The sequence below is a fragment of the Malania oleifera genome, chromosome 7 (genome assembly GCF_029873635.1).
Source record: "Malania oleifera isolate guangnan ecotype guangnan chromosome 7, ASM2987363v1, whole genome shotgun sequence".
NCBI lineage: Eukaryota > Viridiplantae > Streptophyta > Magnoliopsida > Santalales > Ximeniaceae > Malania > Malania oleifera.
Window position 1 is genome coordinate 97,216,793 of NC_080423.1, and position 23,276 is coordinate 97,240,068.

Here is a 23,276-nt window from a genome sequence, read left to right on the forward strand (position 1 = left end):
AGGCATGCCTATATGCCAAACCAAACTCAAACTGAGCTCCTAACCCAAATAGATCAATAAGGTAGCCTTAATCACAAGAAGAATAATATCATCCAAAGCTCGCATTGATCCGGGCTACGCAAGGAGTGCATAATAGCTCGTCTCCCATTTCATATCCTTTTCACGCCACCAATATTTGAACTTAAGATTTCACATTTTGCACTTAATTACCATACTCTGCCAATTTGTCAAAGTAAGCAAATACTGTTTGTTTAACTTTAGGAATGTGGACATTAACTGTTATCGACTAAGAGAAAACAATGAGGTAATTAAGGAAAAGAATTCGAAAAGCAAATTTTTTGTAATTTTTTCCACATACTAATATGTGTGTGTGTTGTGTGTGCGCATATATATAATTGTTTTTTGTGTCAAGTGTATAAAATTTAGGCTTGTTGAGGACTTGAATTAAGTTTGTCTACATAGATGCCAAAGCAAACTCAAACTTAGCCCGTATCCCCCCGTTATCATAAGAACAACAAACATCATCATATTTAATGCCTTAATGGCAAGAAAATAAAGCATCAAAGTCTCATACTTCCGGGAAACCAAGAACGAACAACACTGAGTCAAACAAAAGACCCAACATAGATTTTGAAAGGAGATAGATCACTGAGATCGAGAGACCTCCCGAACCAATTTTACTTATTTAAGTACCATATTTTGCACTCTATTACCATATATATATATATATATATCACGCCAGCTTATTGGGAGTTAGCAATGGCTCCATTGTTGTCTTTAGGCAGATGAATTTGGCGTATGATTCGAAAAGCTGGCAACAGCTCCTCCTTGGATGGTACCTCAGATTCTTTGATGATTGGCAATTCTGAAAACGCTTTCATCCACTGGTCTATCAAAGGGTATTTTTCAGAGTCAAATACTTTGACAGATGAAGCTGCCTCAATAACTTCCAGCCAAGTAGGCATCCAACCCAACACCATGTCCACTAACCCTATTGTGCTGCCCCCAAAGAACTTCTTGCCCTTGAGCTCTCCTTCAAGAATCTCTAATGCATGCTTTGCTTGCGCCACTGCCTCCTCTTGCTGCTCTTCCTTGCTATGCAAGATTTTCCTCGCAACCTCGCCCAACTAAACAAGCATTATTAATGAAATTCAAATTATTTACATAGTCATAAAATTAAAATGATCATAGGTTTTTTTTTCTAACATGAACATAAATATATGAAATTGTTTTCATAATTGATATATATATATATATATATATATATTTATTTATTTATTTTTCTTTAATAAATCAAGCCTGTTTTAATTTACATACATCTTTTAAATTTTTTCATGACAACTCCTCTTGTATGAGTTATTAGTTGGTCAAGCATTCCATTTAGTAGGCATTTAGTATTATTTTTTTTTATCTTGTTCAAGCACTGCCTAGTATCAATGCATACAAAAATTCAATAAGCCACAATATTTTTGCTTAAGAATCATGCTTAATGGTATGACCTATTGGCATGACAAGTATATATATCAAGAAAAATGAGTCTAGAGGTGTGAATAAATGGGAGAAAATCTATATTAGTCCTGAGGCTAAGCTTTATAACTTGAATTGTTTTTCTATAAAAGATTCTCATGCATAACACAAAATTTTTGGGTAGCTTGTTTATAGAATGATTAGATATATAAAAAATTATTTAAGTCTTATCTTCTTAAAAAGTCTATTTCACATTTTTAAAATTTTTTTTTCTAGTCACATATCTATGATTTTGAATGTTAGACTGGTTAAATTCAATGCACATTAATTTGCTTTTTAGATTCCTGAGTTATATTTGATGATAGTCAAGTTGCTATGTCGCATTGTCTATGTAGCTGAGAACCAATTAAAGCATCCAATGAACTCTCTTTTCCCATGATTCAAACTTGAGACCTCCATTAATATGAATATCGAGCTTCAATTATTATGATGTTTCTTAAAAGATAGTAACATTACTGAAGTGGCATTCAAACACTTCTCCATAAATAAATTGAATTTTTTTAAGAAAAATTAGGAGAAAAACATTTTTCCTATTCTAATCATGTCTTTCACTATTATTATATTTGTGTGTGGCTCTTATACTTAGAAGGATCACAAACAAACAAAGGAAAACATGTGAAAGAAGTCTTCTTGTGCTGGAAGCAAAAGACTCGTCGACGAGTGCTCTGTGCTCGTCGACGAGTAGATACTGAGAGTTAGAAAATCTCAGACTAGAAGACTCATCGATGAGAGTATAAACTCCTCGATGAGTGGGCTTTTTTGTCTCGTCAACAAATCTCCTGTACTCGTCGACGAGTGCGCCTGAGCTGCGAGAAGTTATTTGAATTTGAATAGTGTGACAGTTGGGAATTCTAAGGGAAACCTCCGAGGGCTTGTTATATATGTTCTTCTGAGCATATTTTAACAAATAAGAGAGTAAGAGAGGGGTGAGGGAAGAAGAGAAGACCATTGAGTGCATATCTTTGATTTTCATAGCGAAATATCTTACCGATTGCCCCTGTGGATGTAGGTTTTACCGAACCACGTAATTCCTGGTGTCGTTGCTCTTATCTTTACTCTCTTTACATTGCTATGGTTGCGGAATAATTCGGTATTCACCATTTACTGTGTTTCAAGTATGTATGTGTGATTCTTTATACAATATTTATTCTGCTACGCATTGTTGGAAAAGACCCTTATTTCACAACAACTATAATATTTGAGATTTAATATTATGTCACGCATCTATAATGAGCGATCCAATAATCAATATTAAAATTATATTCATATAATACCTATAAAAGTGATTTAGAGGATTCTCTTATTAGCAAAAGGCGAAAAAGACCGTCCTCTGCATGCATATTCGTAGGACACGTGTCTATCATAAGTAATGAAATAATTAATGATAAATTATTGCTATCGTACAAATGCATATGATTTATTATTTTATTTGGTCATTCATTGCTCTTGATGGAAACATGTCATATAAATATGTATGCAAAAAATGATGCTCTGTATTCTTAGACAATAGGTAAAATCTTTATTCTTATTTAAAAAAAAAAAAAAAAGACTTTGAGGCTACAATCAATTAATTATGACAATCAGGGATCCCACCAGTTACTCCCACAAGACATAGAAATCAAATACTCTAATTGTAGCATTCTATTGGATGCATTTAACAAACCCGCCACCTACCTTTAGTTAATTTAAAGGCTAAAAGTAATGAATACCACCTATAAAATTTTGTTTTGAATAAAATATTTTCACACTTGAAATGCATCATTTTTTTAGGCTCAATGTTATGGCTTAGTAGCAATATATAATGAATTTTACTAACATCTTAAAACTTTTGTCTTAAATAAAATGATACAATATGTGTGAGCCTTGACCATATCCCCCAAAGTCCAAATAGAGACAATCCTAAAATTTTAAATGAAAGCAATCTTTTGTTATTATCTGCTTATTTACTTGAAACTTGTCTCCTTTTTGTTTCACTAGATCAAAGGAGAAAAGAAAAAAAAAAATTAGCCTTGTCCCCACTATGTAACTTGTGATAAAAGGTTAAATGAAATCATAAGTCAATGTTTGATAAGACATAAAGTGAAATGGAAAATGTGAAAAATAAAAATGTATTTTATGATAGAAAAACACAATCATCTTTCTAATTTTGTATTATAAATAATTAGTAGAATAAATAATTTCTTGTACTAATTCTATTTTATCTTCTTTCTAACAAAAAAATCATAAAGATTTTGAAATTATGTTGTTTGGCTTGGGAAAAAAAATTTATCTCTTTTAAAATTAAAATTTCACTCTAAATATAAAATTTTCATACTCTAATTATTAATTAATGAAATGTTTATCATTAGAAATGTACTTAAAAGTTTTTTTCACTCTAATTATTAATTAATGAAATATCTATCATGCAAAATGTAGTTAAAAAGTTTCCACTATGTGGAAATGTCAATACATTCAATTTCTATACTCGTGAATGGAAAGTAGAAAATGGAAGAAAAGAACAACAAAAGCATTGGAAAAAATGAATGGTTGGCACATTAAGCTAAGTGGGACATACTACAAGTAAAACATTTAGTGTTCACAAGCATTGCCTTAATGTATGCACATGGAAGGTCATTACGTCAAGTCTTTTCAAAGGTCATTTTCTTTGTTAGCCGAGCAATCTACGTACACTTCTTTTACTAAAAAAATGCGGACATTTATAAATCTAGGCATGAATATCACATACAAAATTGATCTAAAATGAACGATTTTGAATCATTTTGAAGGTTCAATCTCATAAAAATATATATATTTTTTTTAAAAGAAGAAGCAAAGAGCAAGTAGGCATATGTGCAATATTCTAATATAAAAAAAAAAAAAAAGCAAAGAACAAGTAGGCATATGTGTAATATTCTAATATAAACATAGACAGACATGCACATATATTGGTTAGATGAAAGTATAGATGGAGGAAGGGAGGATTCTAGTCTTAACTATGGGTTATGTATGTGGAAAGGAGTAAATCAGGGAACTGACCCATAAACCTAGAGGTTTGCCAAGACACCATTAATATACAAGAATGAGTTTCCCCAATTGATCATGGGTAATTAGTTCACCTTTTAGTAAATAAATTCTTTTCACATCATCTGCCAAAAATTCTCGATAGAATTTTCTTACGACGAATGTGTAGAGTTTGATTTCCTACACATTAAATGTGTGTGTGAGAGAAAGAGAGAAGCATGTTTGCTTGAGATGTATACCTTTTCTTCAGCAAACTTGGCCCAAAAGAGTGCAGTGGCTTTTTGGAGAGGGTCCCGTGGGAGCAAGGGGTTGTGCGTCCAGGTCTCATCAATGTATTGGATGATGATGAGGGACTCAACAATGGGTTTGCCATTGTGAAAAAGCACAGGGACCTTCTTGTGGATAGGGTTGTGGGTGAGGAGCAGAGGGCTCTTGTTCCTCAGATCTTCTTCCACAAATTCATACTTCACTCCCTTCAGCCTCAAAACCCATTCCACCTTCCTTACAAAAGGACTCCACACTGTCCCCAACAGCTTCACCTCCTCATCATCCCCACCTCCTGCAGTTTCCATCTCTCTCTCTCTCTCTCTCTCTCCTTCTGTGGTTTTAATGCAATGAAAGCTCTGTTGGGCTCCGCCCATCCTACGGTGGTAGCTAGGGGTGCTTTATATTGTGGTGGTAGCTAGGAGTCCAACATTAATGCCATTTTTTCGAGGTCTAAGGTGGCGTATCAAATCTACCTGCACAAAAAGCAGAGTGCCACCCCACTTCTTATATCAGCTTTTTTTTAAAAATAAAATAAAATAAAATTATACCACGTGCATGTCTTTAAAGTGTTGTTTGAAAGTAGAATAAGGGCTTTAAATTTTATTTGGGCAGTGCTATTGGAGAGAATATGCAGAAATTTGTCCCATTTCCGTGTTCATGTGTTTGTTTTTTCGATGTGGAATATGCGGAGTAGTTTTTATATTTATTAATTTTGAATTTAGAAGGAGCGTGGCCTACTTGCCACTCGTCCTCTATTTTTATTTTTTAATATACTAAATGACAAATTTACCCTTTAATTTTTTACCGTACAAAGTGACAATGCAACAAAAGAGAGAGAAAGAGGGACAAATTTGTCATTTCATTCTATGAAGGGAACCCATCTACGATTCAGATTGGGGAATCTTTATTAAAATTCTATTGAAGAAATATTCAAATTACACAAGGTGGTGCCCCTTACAAAATTGATTCGTTGTTATTTACTGATATAAAGAACTTGATTCATTTATTTTAAATTAATGATGTAACTGGACTAATATTTTCCAAAAGTCAAGAAATGAGATTGCCTCGTTTTGATGAAATATATTAAGTTCTTGGAATAATATTTTTGTAAGACTAGAGTTGGTTCAACCTTTTTATTCATTCAATGATTCAGAAGATCTTTTTTTTTTTTTTTTAAGTACCATTTGACCAATAATTTTGTGAAAAAAAATATTTGTGTTTTAGGAACAAGATAATATTTCTAAAAGAAAGTAACTTAACCAAAATTAGATAAAATTATATATAAAATATATTTTAGATAATTAAAATGTTTAAATAAAAAGCACTTCATTTGGCTAAAAAATAACTAAACTTGCAATATATAACTATACGAATAGTGTTAATAATTTTGTAAGGAAAAAATATTATTATTTTTTAAAAAAAATAAGCTAAGGAATTATCAGAAAAACAAAATTTGAGAAAAAATAGATTGATATAGATTTAAAAAGTTTATTTTAAATAGTACAGGTAAAATCTATTCAATTAAGAAATAAAATAAATATAATAGTATTGTTGATACTAAATAAAAGATATATCTCAAAATAAAATAGGGAATTTCTTTTGCTATCATCTACAATATGTTGAAGTACTTAAGATCATTTAGATAGATAATAATAATAATAATATAACTTCTAAAAATTAAATTATAAAAATAAAATTATTGACCTAAAGCACTCCCAAATATTTATTTGAAATTTAGGAAAAAAAAAACTCATTAATTGATTATTAAGCACAACAACAACAACAACAACAACAACAACAACAACATAATAATAATAATAATAATAATAATAATAATAATAATAATAATAATAATAATAATAATAATAATAATAATAATAAATATTTTAGGTAGCAAATAAAAATTTTAAAATTGTAATAAATTTTGCAATAAATTTATTAATATTTTCATTGGAGGAAGTCATATAATAAGATTCTTTATTATATGATTTCATAATAATATCTCATTAAAATGTTTGCATTTCATAATTTTGAATAAAAAATATTTTTTTATAAATAAATTTGTTTGAATATTCATGCTTTAATATTATTAACTGAATTATGAGAATATATTATTAATTTTTTTTAAAAAATCTAAACTTTATTTACACAAATATTTTACATAATATTATTGACATGAAATCAAATATAATGCACAAGATTCATTTACTTGCGCTTATACGTATTGTGACAACTCGAATAAAAATAGAAAACAGTAATAGAAGGAGGAGGTCAACTTCGTTGATGAATACAGGGGATTCGTCTACGAGGGTATAAAGAGAATTCGTCGACGAAGACAGGATTCGTCAACGAGAAAATACCGAGAGAGGTTTTTGAACAGACTGAATTTCGTCGACGAGAAGTGGATTTCTTCGATGAAATTATTAAAGGGCTCGTCGACGAATGACGTGGCTCGTCAACGAATCCAGTCCTATAAATATGAAAAATCCAGATTTTAACTTCAAGATTAAGTAAACTCTCATCCTCTCTCTCCTCCCTTCGGTTCTCTCTCTCTCTCTCTCTCTCTCTCTCTCTCTCTCTCTCTCTCTCTCTCTCTCTCTCTTCGATTTTGGGCCGGATTTAAATTGGTTCGACAATCTGAAGCCACCACGACGCTCCTGGAGAAATTCTTTCCATTTTTGCAGGAGCGGATCGTTGGTGGAAGTAAGTTGGAATTCATCCCTGAGTTGAGGTAAGACATTTTAAGCTAAATTTGGGCTTACAGCAGTTATAGGAAATGATATACGAGTGAAAATACTGAAATTTAATATTAAGAATTTTCATTTTCAGGGTATTGATTAAGAAATCCCACAGGTGTAAGACCAGAGATTATAGGGGCTTTTCTCAGTAATTAGGTAATGGGATAAACTAAAGCAGTTATTTTCATGCAAACTATTATTATTTATGAGAAAAGTTATTTTCTGGAAAGCATATATTATATCTGTAGATTACAAAGGAAATGTATGTTTGAGAAAAATACTGCTACTATGTTGAAATATATATATATATATATATATATATATGTATGAGATGTCAGAAATTATGATTTTTAGAATACAATGTATGGTTTTATACAGTAAATGTGTGGCATGAATATTATTTTACGTGGAGAAATATCATGATATGACAATGATACGAATGGAATATGTTTTGAGAAATTATAAAAGAATACAGTACATTATGATGTTGAAAATACATGATAAATTGATTATTTTCAAAATGATATACATATTTGAAATGATTTCGGTGCGAGGCCATATTAATGTATGATTTTGGCGCAAGGCCGTATTTATGAGACGATCGGCACGAGGCCGTATTTATGAAATGTTCAGCACAAGGCCGTATTTATGAAATTATGAAAGATGCTATAATATTAAGTATTATATGTTATCAGAACCCTGATGTTAGTTTAGTTCAGTTCAGGAGCATGGTATTGTAGCTTATAGATCAGATATCTATGATCAGATTAGTGCTAACCACCCCACAAGGGGGTGGGAGATGGATAGTTGATGTGGCTTTCAATAGAGTGTGGACGTCCACCTGGTAGTCCGGACCAGGGTGTGGTGGGTCCATCGTACTTACAGACATTTTTGACTCGACAGTGGTTGACCAGCAATTGTTGGGTCCCGCCTTCAGGTTGCACAACCCGTCATGGGGGGTAATACATGATATTAGCTAGCTATTCATTTTGAGTATATTTTCAGTATTATCAGTTATAACAAATGTTTCATGTATGATATGACTTATTAGTAAATATGAAAGCATGTGATTATTCAGTACGATATGATGAACGTTTATAAAAATATGAAATGTACTGTATATGTATAATTGCCTTAAATGTTCATGTTGTCACACAACTGTATTTAGTTTATTTTCCTTTAGTGAGAAGTGTCTCATCCCAGAACTAAATTAATTTTTCAGGAGTCCCTAAGAGACTGGCGGGTCGTGACCGCCGTTGAGTCAGTGATATATTACCCCGTTAGGAGGGTAAGCAACGTACTAGGATCAGAATTGTTTTGGTTATGAGATCCTAGATATATTTTGAAAATTTTGGAAGAATGTAAATAAATACAGTATTAAGGGAATGTAGATAACTCTGGTATTATGTTTTATGGTTGGATGATTGAGATTTTATATTTACTGCTGCTTAGGTTTTCGTTGTGATTGACAGGTGTCCCTGTTACCCACGGGTTCAGGTTGACTTTTCTATTTATTATGCTACACTTTATATTAAGGAATTTGAGGTCGTTACACATACACACACATGTGCAGTACTTTAGGATAAAGTGATATGTGACCATCATGGCCATGTGCGTTACACAGGAAGAGGAGAGTGGTAGGGGCACATTGTAATGACCTGCTATTTAAATGGGTTATATATATACTATAACATTTGAAATGCTCTGATACCAAATTGGATTAAACCCAATCATCAACTCAAACAGCAGGAAGCAGAAATCAAATAAACATAACCATACGTAATTATATACAATACCAGAGTGCTAAAGTGTTTCCCAAAATATACATATATATCTGTTTTCCAAAATACCCTCAACTGGCTAGGGCTATAAAAAAATACTTCCGAAAATACTAACACTACTGTCAGGGCTCTATCTATGAGCCTGATCTGCTCGTTTACCTGGATCACCTGAAAAATGTTAAAATAATTGGGATGAGCCAACGCTCAGTAAGACGAAATATGTTATTACTAGTGTGTGGAAAATGAGTTACAATACTGTGAAAATCTATTACTATATATACATGTATCACTGAATCTGTAAAGTACAATATTAGTAATATAATCTTCATTTTTTACCCATTGCTTAACATTTCTGTACTTTAGGTTTCTACTCAAAATACTGCTAATATATATATATATATATATATATATATATATATATATATTTCTGTTTCTATAAACCTGTATAAGCATAGTAATAACTGTAAACTTTCCTGTGAATAACTGTGTATCATGATTTAACCCCTCATGACAGCATTGTGCGGCCCGTAGGCGGGATTTACCCTGACTGGCCAACCAAGAATAAATCACTATACTCCATAGTCTGATCAGCCCTCCTCAACCCATATCTGATGGGGAGCCTGTCCACTCATGGGCTCTATGTGATCGACATTTATACCACGTATTATCTGAATAGGTGGTTGCACTCTATATACTGTATGTAGCTATGGTACCATGTTCTGTAAACTGTATGGTCCAACAGGGTATGATATTATATAATACATCTCTATATACAACTATCTGTCTTACCATGATTCTGTAATAACTATATAAATCATGACGCTGTGAAAAATTGAATCTATATCAACTGTGTTTCTGCAATTAACTGTAAATCTGTATGTCAGGGTACTGTAAAACTGTATAATCATGGTATTTCTGTAATTGCTATAAAATATATTCACTGTCTGTATATTCTGTAAAACATAACTCAGGAAAATACTGTAAAACATATTTATGTATTATATCTATATTCTCAAGCCACACAATAATTCTTAAACATATTAATCATACTTGATAAACTATATAAATCTCTACTGTGAATAATACTCTGGTAGAACATTCATAATTTTATACTGAAATCATACTCAAATAACCTAGCATAGCATATTTCCCTTACCTGTTTCTTGCTAAAATCCCCTACTATAATGGGTCCAACACCCGCAGGGTTCTCCACTCAATACCCTGAAAACTATAAATCTAAAAAAAAACATTACTATTTCTACGTCTATTACATTTCTTGCAACTGTTGGAAACTCAAATTCCGAATAAAAGACCTTACCCTGGATTTGGGATGAATCCCAATTTCGCTCCACCGACAAACCGCTCCGATAGACATGAAGAGAACTTCGCCAAGAGCGTCGTGGTGGCTTCAGATAGTCGATCCGGCAATTGACAAGATCGAAATCGAAGAGAGATAGAAGAGGGGTCGTAGGAGAGAGTGCAACGCTGTATTTCGGAATTAATCCGAAGTTTTGCACTATTTATACTATGGGATTCGTTGACAAGCCACGTCACCTCATCGACGAGTCCTTCAATAATTTCGTCGACGAACTTCCTCCTTTGTCGACGAATTCCAATCTATCCCAACAACCTCTCTTGGTATCTTCTCGTCGACGAGGTCCTAAAGAACCCTTGTCGACGAAACCCCTGTATTCGTCGACGAGACCTGGGGAAATTTCTTGGAATTATCACCTCCAAAATGCAATGTCGTCGACAAGCGCGAAGTCGACTACCTCCTTTTGTTACTGATTTCATTTCCCTCTCTCTTTATTATTTAAATACCATTATTTTTTGGATCGTTACATAGTTCTGCTCCTTTCCCCACATGCCATCTTGGACTGTGATGCACACGAGTCAATGTGGCAATAGGGAAGTGGTGGATACACAAACTCACTAGTCATTTTTATCTATTTACTTACTGTTATGTAGGTCTATGATGTTATAAGTCACACAAACCCACCAATCGTTCTTATCTATTCACTCACTACTATGTAGGTCCATGATATTATAGGTCTGTGACAAAAAACATTTTCCTTAATGTCAATCAGTTGTTAATTTACGAAATTCTATTAAAGAAATATTTTATTGTTAGGTTCGATAGTCAAAATTCAGATTCATATTATAGTTTGTGCTAATAGACCAGGAAGGCTTAATTTGACAATACCCCTTCCCTCGGAAGATGAATGAAAAGTAACTTTCAATACATTGTCTCTTACAAGATTGATTCGTTATTATACATTGATACAAAGAACTTGATTCACTCATTTTAAAGTACTGACAATTAATGCAATAATAAAAGACTATAGTAACTTGACTAATATTGAAGGGTCATATAAATCTACCTAGATAAAATTGTCAAAAGGGAAGAAATAAGATTGCTTTGAATTTGATGAAATGTATCAAGTTTCTAGAATAATGTTTTTATAAGATTGTAATGTTTCAACCTTTTCTACTAATTCAACAATTCAAAAAAACATTTTTTTTCAAGTACTAGTTGACGAAAATCGGAGCAACATATATATTAAGATAATTTAAATTTAATAATTTAAATATATTTCAAAATAAAGCAATAATTTACTATCGTACTCAAGTTTATAAATAAAAGTACAAGTAGCTAGTTATTTATAAGTATTTGTTTCATTTTGGAACTACAAAAAAAAAAATATAAACAGACACAAAATAATACTATCATACAAAATAAATGTTATGATCGATATGGATAAATTTTAAAAGGACATGATCATATGAAACATTAAAGAGATATAAAATTGAAAATATCATATAAGATTATATTTAATAATATGTTCATATGCATCATTTTCTTTTTTTTTTTTCTTTTTTTTTATTTTATAAAAGTTTTCAATGTATGGCTTTTTCTATCGAATGTTGGAATGATCTTATTGTAATTTTTTTGAAAAAGTCAAAAGTTTGTAATGCTCTTTGCGACAAACGCATTTCAACATTAGTGCTAGCCTAATCAATTATTTTGCCTAACCTAGTAGAAAGTTTTTACTTTTTTTCATATTTAATTTAGTTTGCCCTACACATGCAAAATTTCCTTGGGATACTGCCCCTACAAAGTAGCAAAAGGCTCCTAGCTATACACCATAATAATTCTTAAATATTTTAGTTTTGTAGGATTGCTTAATTTTATTAAATTATTTAAAATTATATATTATAATGTAAGATAAGACATTTTCTAAGAAGTGAATTTGGTGATAAAAAGTAACAAATTTTAAGGAACTTAGAGAGCATAACAATTTAACTTATAGAAAACATTTATTAATAGGGCAAAAGACACTAACTTCTCTTAAGATTTAATAAAAATGCAATGACACTTCCAAAGGTTTCAAAAATTTCAAAAAACTCGCTTGAGATTTCAAGGATTTCATGAACCTCTCTTGATATTTGTTAAAAAGATACAAACTTCCTCTTGTATTTTGTAAAAAGATAAATTTGTTAGGGAAAGTCTAGGGGTGAGCATAATTCGGTTAAAACCAAATTAACCGAATTAAACAAGTAAATTCGGTAGGTTCGGTTTGGTTTTCATTTTCGTTGAATTTCAATTTTCGATTTTCGATTTTTGATTCGATTTTTAGGTTCGATTAATTCGGTTAACCAAATTAACAGAATAGTATAAATTAATAATAAATAATTATATATTGTATATTAAAATTTTAATTATTTTTATGTATTATATACATATATTAAAATTTTATATATATTATTTATATTATATATATATATAAATATTAAATTGGTTAAAATTGGTTAACCGATTTAACTGAAATTCGGTTCAGTCAGTTTTGAGCTCGGTTAAATATGGAATTTCGATCAGTTTGGTTAATGAGATTTTTTAATCAATTTTTTTTTGTTAATTCAATTAATTAACCGAATTCACCAAACCGACCAAATGCTCACCCCTAAGAAGGTCTGTGCCTTTTTGTTGAACCCCAGGAGAGGTTTGTGACATTTTTGATATTTTAGGAAAGATTTGTCTTCTTACCAAATCTTATGAGTGATAAGTGTCTTTTGGCCTTACTAATATCATGACTTTTGAATACAGTATGTCGCGATGTCTCGGACCTGCCCAGAGAACCACACTCTCAAAATATTCACATACTCTACCAATTTGTCAAAGTTAGCAAATACTGTTTGTTTAACTTTAGGAATGTGGACATAACTTTTATCGACTAAGAGAAAACAATAAGGCAATTAAGGGAAAGAATTTGAAAAGCAAATCTTCTGTAATTTTTTCCACATACTAATAAAGCATCCAAGTCTCATACTTCCGCGAAATCCAGAACGAACAACACTGAGTCAAACAAAAGACCCAACATGGATTTTGAAAGGAGATAGACTGAGATCGAGAGACCTCCCAAACCAATTTTACTTATTTAAGTACCATATTTTGCACTCTATTACCATATATATATATATATCACGCCAGCTTATTGGGAGTTAGCAATGGCTCCATTGTTGTCTTTAGGCAGATGAATTTGGCGTATGATTCGGAAAGTTGGCAACAGCTCCTCCTTGGATGGTACCTCAGATTCTTTGATGATTGGTAATTCTGAAAACGCTTTCATCCACTGGTCTATTAAAGGGTATTTTTCAGAGTCAAATACTTTGACAGATGAAGCTGCCTCAATAACTTCCAGCCAAGTAGGCATCCAACCCAACACCATGTCCACTAACCCTATTGTGCTGCCCCCAAAGAACTTCTTGCCCTTGAGCTCTCCTTCAAGAATCTCTAATGCATGCTTTGCTTGCGTCACTGCCTCCTCTTGCTGCTCTTCCTTGCTATGCAAGATTTTCCCCGCAACCTCGCCCAACTAAACATGCATTATTAATGAAATTCAAATTATTTACAGTCATAAAATTAAAATGAACATAGGTTTTTTTTTTTTTAACATGAACATAAATATATGAAATTGTTTTCATAGTTGATATATTCTTTTTTATTTTTCTTTAATAAATCAAGCCTGTTTTAATTTACATACATCTTTTAAATTTTTTCATGACAACTCCTCTTGTATGAGTTATTAGTTGGTCAAGCATTCCATTTTGTTGGTATTTAGTATTATTTTTTTTTATCTTGTTCAAGCACTGCCTAGTATCAATGCATACAAAAATTCAATAAGCCACATTATTTTTGCTTAAGAATCACGCTTAATTGTATGACCTATTGGCATGGCTAGTATATATATCAAGAAAAATGAGTCTACAGGTGTGAATAAATGGGAGAAAATCTATATTAGTCTTGAGGCTATGCTTTATAACTTGAATTGTTTTTCTATAAAAGATTCTCATGCATAACACAAAATATTTGTGTAGCTTGTTTATAAAATGATTAGATATATACAAAATTATTTAAAAGTCTTAATCTTCTTAAAAAGTCTCTTTCACATTTATTTAAAATTTTTTTTTCTAGTCACATATCTATGATTTTGAATGTTAGATTGGTCAAGTTCAATGCACATTTATTTGCTTTTTAGATTCCTGACTTATATTTGATGATTGTCAAGTTGCTATGTCTCATATTGTCTATGTAGCTGAGAACCAATCAAAGCATCCAATGAACTCTCTTTACCCATAATTCAAACTTGAGACCTCCATTAATATGAATATCGAGCTTCAATTATTATGATGTTTCTTAAAAGATAGTAACATTACTGAAGTGGTATTCAAACACTTCTCCATAAATAAATTGAATTTTCTTCAAAAAAAATTAGGAGAAAAACATTTTTCCTATTCTAATCATGTCTTTCACTATTGTTATATTTGTGTGTGGTTCTTATACTTAGTGGCATCACAAACAAACAAAGGAAAACATGTAAGAAAAGTCTTCTTGTGCTGGCAGCAGAAGACTCGTCGACGAGTGCCCTGTGCTCGTCGACGAGTAAATACTGAGAGTTGGAAAATCTCAGAGTAAAAGACTCATTGACGAGAGTATAGACTCATCAACAAGTGGGCTTCTTTGTCTCGTAGATGAATCCCCTGTACTCGTGGACGAGTGCGCCTGGGCTGCAAGAAGTTATTTGAATTTTGAATTTGAACAGTGTGATGGTTGGGGATTCAGAGGGAAACCTTTGAGAGCTTGTTATATATGTTCTTCTAAGCATATTTTAACAAGTAAGAGAGTAAGAGAGGGGTGAGAGAAGGAGAGAAGATCATTGAGTGCATATCTTTGATTTTCATAGTGAAATCTCTTACCGATTGCTCCCGTGGATGTAGGATTTGCCGAACCACATAATTCCTGGTGAAGTTGCTCTTATCTTTACTCTCTTTACATTGCCATGGTTGCGGAATAATTCTTTATTCACCATTTACTTTGTTGCAAGTATGTATGTGTGATTCTTTATACAATGTTTATTCCACTACGCATTGTTAGAAGAGACCCTTATTTCACAACAATTAGCATCAGAGCGTATTTTATGGCCTCTGAATTTAAGGATCTCATGGTGTAACAAGGCATGGTGATGGTTTATACAGAATTCAACCAGATAGCATGGATGTAACTACTTGGAATGAATTGGGAGCAATCATTCAATTTTGTTTGACTAGAGACATGTTGTATCACGTCGTGGATGAGAATTCTCCGACATTAGTTTGGTGAAAACGGGAATGCCGATATATGTCTAAGGGTTTGTCAAAATCTGCAAGTGTAATGGAGGAAGACTCGGAATGTAGTGATGGAGATTTACTACGTGTTTCATCGGGTTCGAAGTGCCTCATGGGTAATTCTTGGATCTTAGTCACCAGATGCTTTTATCCTAGAAAATGGTTTGACATCTACATGTCAGTTTATACTGGTTGTATTTTGATGAAAAATGATATTCCATGTAAAATGTTTGTTATTGGAAATGTCAAAATCAAAATGCGTGATGGTGTTGTAAAAGTCATATATGATGTAAAGCATGAATCAGGTCTAAGGAAGAAAGGTTTTTCATTTGAAAATTTAGACTGTAATGGATATTGTTACGAGTCTGAATGTGGAGAAATGAAAGTGTGTGAGGATAACTTGATAGTGATGAAAGGGAAAAAGTAGCAAAAAATATCTATGCACTGCAGGGTGTTACAGTTGTAGGTGGAGTTGCAACTATTGAATCTGAGTCAATTATCCTATGGCAGTATGGTTAAAGCATATGAGTGACTACATGTGTTCAAATACTTAGGAACAAATGATGATAGCATAAGGGGATAGACATATGTATTTCGTGTGTTTATCACAAAGGGTGAAGAGACCCAAACCCAAAAAATAAAAGAAAAATAAATGAAAGAAAAGGAAAATATATAAAGGAAAGGAAAAATAAGAAAAAAAAGGAAAAGAGTTTGGTTAGGACCAAACCGTTGACAGTTTGGTGGGACTCAGAATAATCGTCAATCGTTTTCCTGTAGGGCAAACTACCGAGAGCATATAAGGGCATTTTTGGTTTGGCAAATCACCGTTGACGGTTTTAGAAAACCTTCGATAGTTTTGTGTGGGGACAACTTGCCTATAAATAGACATTAGATAATTTTTTTTTTGAAAAATTAGTTATCTCTCTCTCTCTCTCTCAGCTCTGAATCTCTCTCTCTCTCTCTCTCTCTCTCTCTCTCTCTCTCTCTCTCACACACACACACACACACACATCCCTCACGTGACTCTCTCTCACTTCTACGCTCACCCGAAGCCGCTCTCACTCCCCAAACGTCTTTCTCATCTCTCTCGGGTTGTCGGATCAGTTTCTGCGGCAGTTTCGTAAAGCTAGGATCTTCATCTCCCAATCATTTTAGGCATTTTATTAAGATCAAGTAAGGGGAATAAATTATGCCAACTTTTTATTAAATTTGAACCGATTAAACTTAAATTTATGATTTTAGAAATGTTATGCTAGTTGTATTTTCAAAATCCAACCGATTGAAACTGAGTATTATGTGATATAATTTCTCTAGTCAAATTATTAGGGTATGATATGACATTCAAACCGTGTGTTATGAGATTAATTCTTCACAAACTGGTTGGGATTACTGTGGTAAATGAATTGATATGTTTGGGTGATTTGTTTTGTGTGGTTTTTCGGGTATTTCACAATATAACGTTGGCAGGCCTGAGGAGTTTGTTATATTATCATTTATATAAATGGGGGTCAAACATTTGGCAGGCCTGAGGAGTTCATTTTATTGAATTACTAAGTCATTTTGAAAGTGTAACAGTGGATGTCAGTTGTGAAATACGTGCTGGGAACGATGAAGAGGGGTGCCCTAAGAACCATGAAAAGTGAAGTACTTGTGCAGTATCCTGTGTGAATGTGAATGAAATATATTGTAAATATGGATGTGTTGTGTTGTATGTGTATACAGATTTTGTGGTATGATTGATTTTGAATGTGTGTGAGTACATGTATGTGAATTTAAATGCATGAATGAATATGGCGAAGTAAAACTCCCCACCTGAGGGTTTACTGAGTAAGGTGAGTACCCTGATAAGTATCAGTTGTAGCCTCACCCAAATTAAAAAGGGTAAGGTTACAAGCGGTATAAGAGCAAATGGGTGTTACATGTATGGACGTGTAATCTCTTCAATCCTCAGGAACTCTCACATATAAATGATTACGTATGTATGAGTACAGTCTGCATGTGTCTTCTCAGTTGATGTTGATTAACAAACAATTATATTTTATATACACTAAAACTCATCTGCCACACACTAATATAGTTTATTTCATCCTTACTAAGAAGTGTCTCATCTTAACGATTTATTAACTTTTTAGGTTCTTCTAGAGATCGGGCTTGAAAGCCTATGCAGGGTTTAGTTTTTGTGACTGTGAATGAATGTAAGATATTGGAACATATAAGTTTTTGTTTTAAATGTTGGTTATGTAATATGGACAGGTGGAAACTCTTTTTGGTTGTATAATATTGTACTCTGGTATTTATTTGAGGTAGTTTAATAATTTTTCGCTGCATGAGTGATATTTATGGTATCAGAGATTGGTGAATGGAATACATAACACCTTGGGCCCCACTTGGCGGGTTCGGGGCATTACAAAGGGTCTTGGTGTACTTCATATAGTGGCTGAGGGGAAGAACCAAACCGGAAAAGAGATTCTCAAGTCAAACATTGGGGCTGAGTACGCTTGTTTTGTTCAAAGAGTTTTGTGAGCAGGGCAGGTTATATGCAGGACTTGCAGGGTACTTCTTGGTAAAGTCAGTAAGTATGACGCATTTCTCGTGTGTCAGATCACCAAAGGTAACGCTAGATGGGAAAGTTGCAGGTGAATGTGGGTAGGTTTTGTGGTAGACTACTCGGTTGCGAGTGGATGTTCACTGGTGCACTATTCTAGTGATGGAGGATCTAGGCTTGGTGTTATGTTCAGACTATACATTTTTCTATTGTATAATAAAGGTGGGTGCAAGCTGGGTGATCCTATGGCAAACAAAGGGGTGATCGAGGACATGACTTTTGGTGATAGAGTCATAGGGTAGCGTACTCAAGTAAAGGAAGAGAAACTAATGCCAAAAAATTGAAGTAGCAGCAATCATGTTATTCAGATGGAGTTAGGGACTTTAGGCAAAAATGCGAGGAGTTTTATCTTGCGTCAACAGTATCACGGTATGAATGGGCAAGTGATGCAGGTGGAGTAATAGACTTAGGGCAGAGATGATGTAGTTCATATTGCAGGGAGTTTTCAGCTCGAGAGACCAACATGAACACGATGGGCCCATGTGTACTATCAAACCACCATTCAAGTATAAATTGGTGAGACTTCTAGTTGGGAAGAGGGTGATAGTGATGTATGAAGTGATGTATCTATTGTATGTGAATAACATGTTATTGGCTAGAAATGCTTAAACTGAGGCTAATCAGTTGGGAACTCTGTTGAAAGGTTTTGACATGAATGTGTTGGGTACGACCAAAATGGGTCTTGGTTTGTTGATTCACATGGACAAAACTGCAGGGAGATTAGTATTATCTTAGGGTGGTTTTGTGAACAAGGCTACAGGGAGATTGGTGTTATCTAAGGGTGGCTTTATGGATGGAACCGTAGGGAGACTTTTTTTGCCGTCTCAAGGGGGTTCTGTGGAGAATCAATATGGAATGGCTACCGCTTGGTACCCAAGAACAGACTATGATGTCCGGGATATGTCAAAGATCCTCTGTGATTGTGTAATGGAGCGTTTCAGTAGGCAATAAAGTGGACTATTAGTTGTTAGTTTTGTTGAGGACTATGCAGGGGGCTTTGGTGATATAAGGCTTGCAGTAGTTTTTGTGTTTCCTATTTTGGGAAGGTCTTATTGAAGCTTAGGGTGAAGTTTTTAGGTGTTGCATCTACAACTGGATCGGGATTGATGGTAGATGCTGAAGCTGCCATTGGCAAGTTTAAGCGGCATTGCTTGGACTTGGTACATGTCTCCAAGTGCTAGAAGGGATACGATCCCAACCAAGCGTTTGAAGTTCAAGGTGGAGAAATTAGTCATGTTTTCAGGTTCTCTTAAGGGGCATATAATTGCCAAGGTAGATATTTTTATATTTGTTTGTGGCTCTTATACTTAGTGGGATCACAAACAAATGAAGGAAAACATATGAGAGAAGTCTTCTTGTGCTGGGAGCAGAAGACTCGTCGAAAAGTGCCCTATGCTCATCGACGAGTAAATATCAAGTGCCAGGAAATCTCAAAGCAGAAGACTCATCGACGAATCCCCTGTACTCGTTGACGAGTGCACTTGGGCTGCGAGAAGTTATTTGAACAGTGTGACGGTTGGGGATTCAGAAGGAAACCTTCGAGGGCTTGTTATATATGTTCTTTTGAGCATATTTTAACAAGTAAAAGAGTAAGAGAGGGGTGAGAGAAGGAGAGAAGACCATTGAGTGTATATCTTTGATTTTCATAGCGAAATCTCTTGCCGATTACTCCCATAGATGTAGGTTGTGTCAAACCACGTAATTCATGGTGTCGTTGCTCATATCTTTACTCTCTTTACATTGCTATGGTTGCAGAGTAATTCTATGTTCACCATTTACTTTGTTTCAAGTATATATGTATGATTCTTTATACAATGTTTATTCCGCTGCGCATTGTTGGAAAAGACCCTTATTTCACAACAACTATAATATTGGAGATTTAATATTATGTCACGCATCTATAATGAGCGATCCAATAATCAATATTAAAATTATATTCATATAATACCTATAAATGTGATTTAGAGGATTCTCTTATTAGCAAAAGGTGAAAAGGACCATCCTCTGCATGCATATTCATAGGACATGTATCTATCATAAGTAATGAGATAATTAATGATAAATTATATCTATTGCTATCGTACAAATGCATATGATTTATTATTTTCTTTGGTCATTCATTGCTCTTGATGGAAACATGTCATATAAATATGTATGCAAAAAATGATGCTCGACATTCTTAGACAATAGGTAAAAACTTTATTCTTATTTTAAAAAAAAAACTTTGAGGCTACAATCAATTAATTATGACAATTAGGGGATCCCACAAGTTACTCCCACAAGACATAGAAATCAAATACTCTAATTGTAGCATTCTATTGGATGCATTTAACAAACCCACCACCTACCTTCAGTTAATTTAAAGGCTAAAAGTAATGAATACCACCTATAAAATTTCGTTTTGAATAAAATATGTTCACACTTGAAATGCATCATTTTTTTAGGCTCAATGTTATGGCTTAGTAGCAATATATAATGAATTTTACTAACATCTTAAAACTTTTGTCTTAAATAAAATGATACAATATGTGTGAGCCTTGACCATATCCCCCAAAGTCCAACTAGAGAGAATCCTAAAATTTTAAATGAAGGCAATCTTTTGTTATTATCTATTTATTTACTTGAAACTTGTCTCCTTTTTGTTTCACTAGATCAAAAGAGAAAAGAAAAAAAAAATTAGCCTTGTCCCCTACAATAGAATGTGTAACATGTGATAAAAGGTTAAATGAAATCGTAAGTCTATGTTTAATAAGACATAAAGTGAAATGAAAAACGTGAAAAGTAAAAATGTATTTTATGATAGAAACACACAATCATCTTTCTAATTTTGTATCATATATAATTAGTAGATTAAATAATTTCTTGTACTAATTCTATTTTATCTTCTTTCTACTAAAAAAATCATAATGATTTTGAAATTATGTTGTTTGGCTTGGAAATTTTTTTTATCTCTTTTAAAATTAAAATTTGAGACTCTAAATATAAAATTTACATACTTTAATTATTAATTAATGAAATGTTTATCATTTCAAATGTACTTAAAAAAATTTCACTCTAATTAGTAATTAATGAAATATCTATCATGCAAATGTAGTTAAAAAGTTTGCACTATGTGGATACATTCAATTTCTATACTTGTGAGTGGAAAGTAGAAAATGGGTAGTTGGCACACTAAGCTACAATGGAACATACTACAAGTAAAACATTTAGTGTTCACAAGCATTGCCTTAATGTATGCACACCACCTTAATATATGACAAGTCTTTTCAAATGTCAATTCTCATTTTTAGTCTAGCAATCTACTTACACTTCTTTTACTAAAAAAAATGCAGACATTTATGAATCTAGGTATGAAAATCACATACAAACTTGATCTAAAATGGACGATTTTGAAAGTTCAATCTCATAAAAATATTTGTAAAAAAAAAAAAAAAAGAGCAAATAGGTATATGTGTAATATTCTAATATAAACATAGACAGACATGCACATATATTCGTTAGATGAAAGTAGAGATGGAAGAAGGAAGGATTCTAGTCTTAACTATGGGTTATGTATCTCCATATTTAAGTGGAAAGGAGTAAATCAGGGAACTGACCCATAAACCTAGAGGTTTGCCAAGACACCATTAATATAAAAGAATGAGTTTCCCCAATTGATATACAAAGCAGATTGATTTTTGCTATTTATTCTCCATAAGATGACTATCACAAGAATGAGTTTCCCCAATTTGATCATGGGTAATTAGTTCACCTTTTAGTAAATAAATTCTTTTCACATCATCTGCCAAAAATTCTCGATCGAATTTTCTTACGACGAATGTATAGAGTTTGATTTCCTATACATTAAATGTGCGTGTGTGTGAGAGAGAGAGAAGCATGTTTGTTGGAGTATACCTTTTCTTCAGCAAACTTGGCCCAAAAGAGTGCAGTGGCTTTTTGGAGAGGGTCCCGTGGGAGCAAAGGGTTGTGTGTCCAGGTCTCATCAATGTATTGGATGATGATGAGGGACTCAACAATGGGTTTGCCATTGTGAAAAAACACAGGGACTTTCTTGTGGATAGGGTTGTGGGTGAGGAGCAGAGAGCTCTTGTTCCTCGGATCTTCTTCCACAAATTCATACTTCACTCCCTTCAGCCTCAAAACCCATTCCACCTTCCTTACAAAAGGACTCCACACTGTCCCCAACAGCTTCGCCTCCTCATCATCCCCACCTCCTGCAGTACTTCCCATCTTTCTCTCTCTCTCTCTCTCTCTGGTTTTAATGCAATGAAAGCTCTGTTGTGCTCCGCCCATCTTGTGGTGGCAGCTAGGGGTGCTTTATATTTTTTGGTGGGGGAGGAGTTCAATGTCATTTTTTCAAGGTCTAAGGAGGCCTATCATTCTTCTACATTCATTTGTTAACTATATAGGTCTTTAATGCTACTGGCCTATGACAAAAAGCATTTTCCTTACTTAAATATTAACCAAATGTTAATTTATTAAAATTCTATTGAAGAAATATTTTATTGTTAGGTTAGATGATCAAACTTTGTATTCAAATTACACATGGCAGTGCCTTTTACAAAATTGATTCGTTGTTATTTATTGATATAAAGAACTTGAATCATTCATTTTAAATTAATGGTGTAACTTGACTAATATTTTCCAATAATTTTGTGAAAAAAATATATTTATCTTTTAGGAACAAGATAATAT

The 23,276-nt window shown here is 33.1% G+C and overlaps 2 protein-coding genes across 2 annotated transcripts; both read right to left on the bottom strand.

Annotated features, from left to right (window-relative positions):
• Nucleotides 1–506: 506 nt before the first annotated feature.
• Nucleotides 507–5,273, bottom strand: LOC131159265 (probable glutathione S-transferase). Its single transcript, XM_058114012.1, has 2 exons — nucleotides 4,767–5,273; nucleotides 507–1,127 (listed from the first exon to the last, which is right to left on the bottom strand). The coding sequence occupies exons 1-2, from the start codon at nucleotides 5,166–5,168 to the stop codon at nucleotides 744–746; spliced, it is 786 nt and encodes a 261-aa protein (XP_057969995.1). The 5' UTR covers nucleotides 5,169–5,273; the 3' UTR covers nucleotides 507–743.
• An 8,484-nt stretch (nucleotides 5,274–13,757) lies between these two features.
• On the bottom strand, nucleotides 13,758–22,811 carry LOC131160949 (probable glutathione S-transferase). The gene is made up of 2 exons (XM_058116819.1): nucleotides 22,476–22,811; nucleotides 13,758–14,187 (listed from the first exon to the last, which is right to left on the bottom strand). Exons 1-2 carry the CDS (start codon nucleotides 22,809–22,811, stop codon nucleotides 13,804–13,806), a joined length of 720 nt encoding a protein of 239 aa, XP_057972802.1. The 3' UTR covers nucleotides 13,758–13,803.
• Between the last annotated feature and the right edge of the window lie 465 nt (nucleotides 22,812–23,276).

What these genes read in the sequence shown, in the direction of transcription:
- LOC131159265 (XM_058114012.1), bottom strand. Translation starts at nt 5,168, where the DNA reads ATGGGCGGAGCCCAACAGAGCTTTCATTGCATTAAAACCACAGAAGGA. An exon ending in CCAAGTTTGCTGAAGAAAAG is followed by an intron (nt 1,128 to 4,766) that starts GTATACATCTCA and finishes ATGCTTGTTTAG; the next exon opens with TTGGGCGAGGTTGCGAGGAA.
- LOC131160949 (XM_058116819.1), bottom strand. Translation starts at nt 22,811, where the DNA reads ATGGGAAGTACTGCAGGAGGTGGGGATGATGAGGAGGCGAAGCTGTTG. An exon ending in CCAAGTTTGCTGAAGAAAAG is followed by an intron (nt 14,188 to 22,475) that starts GTATACTCCAAC and finishes ATGCATGTTTAG; the next exon opens with TTGGGCGAGGTTGCGGGGAA.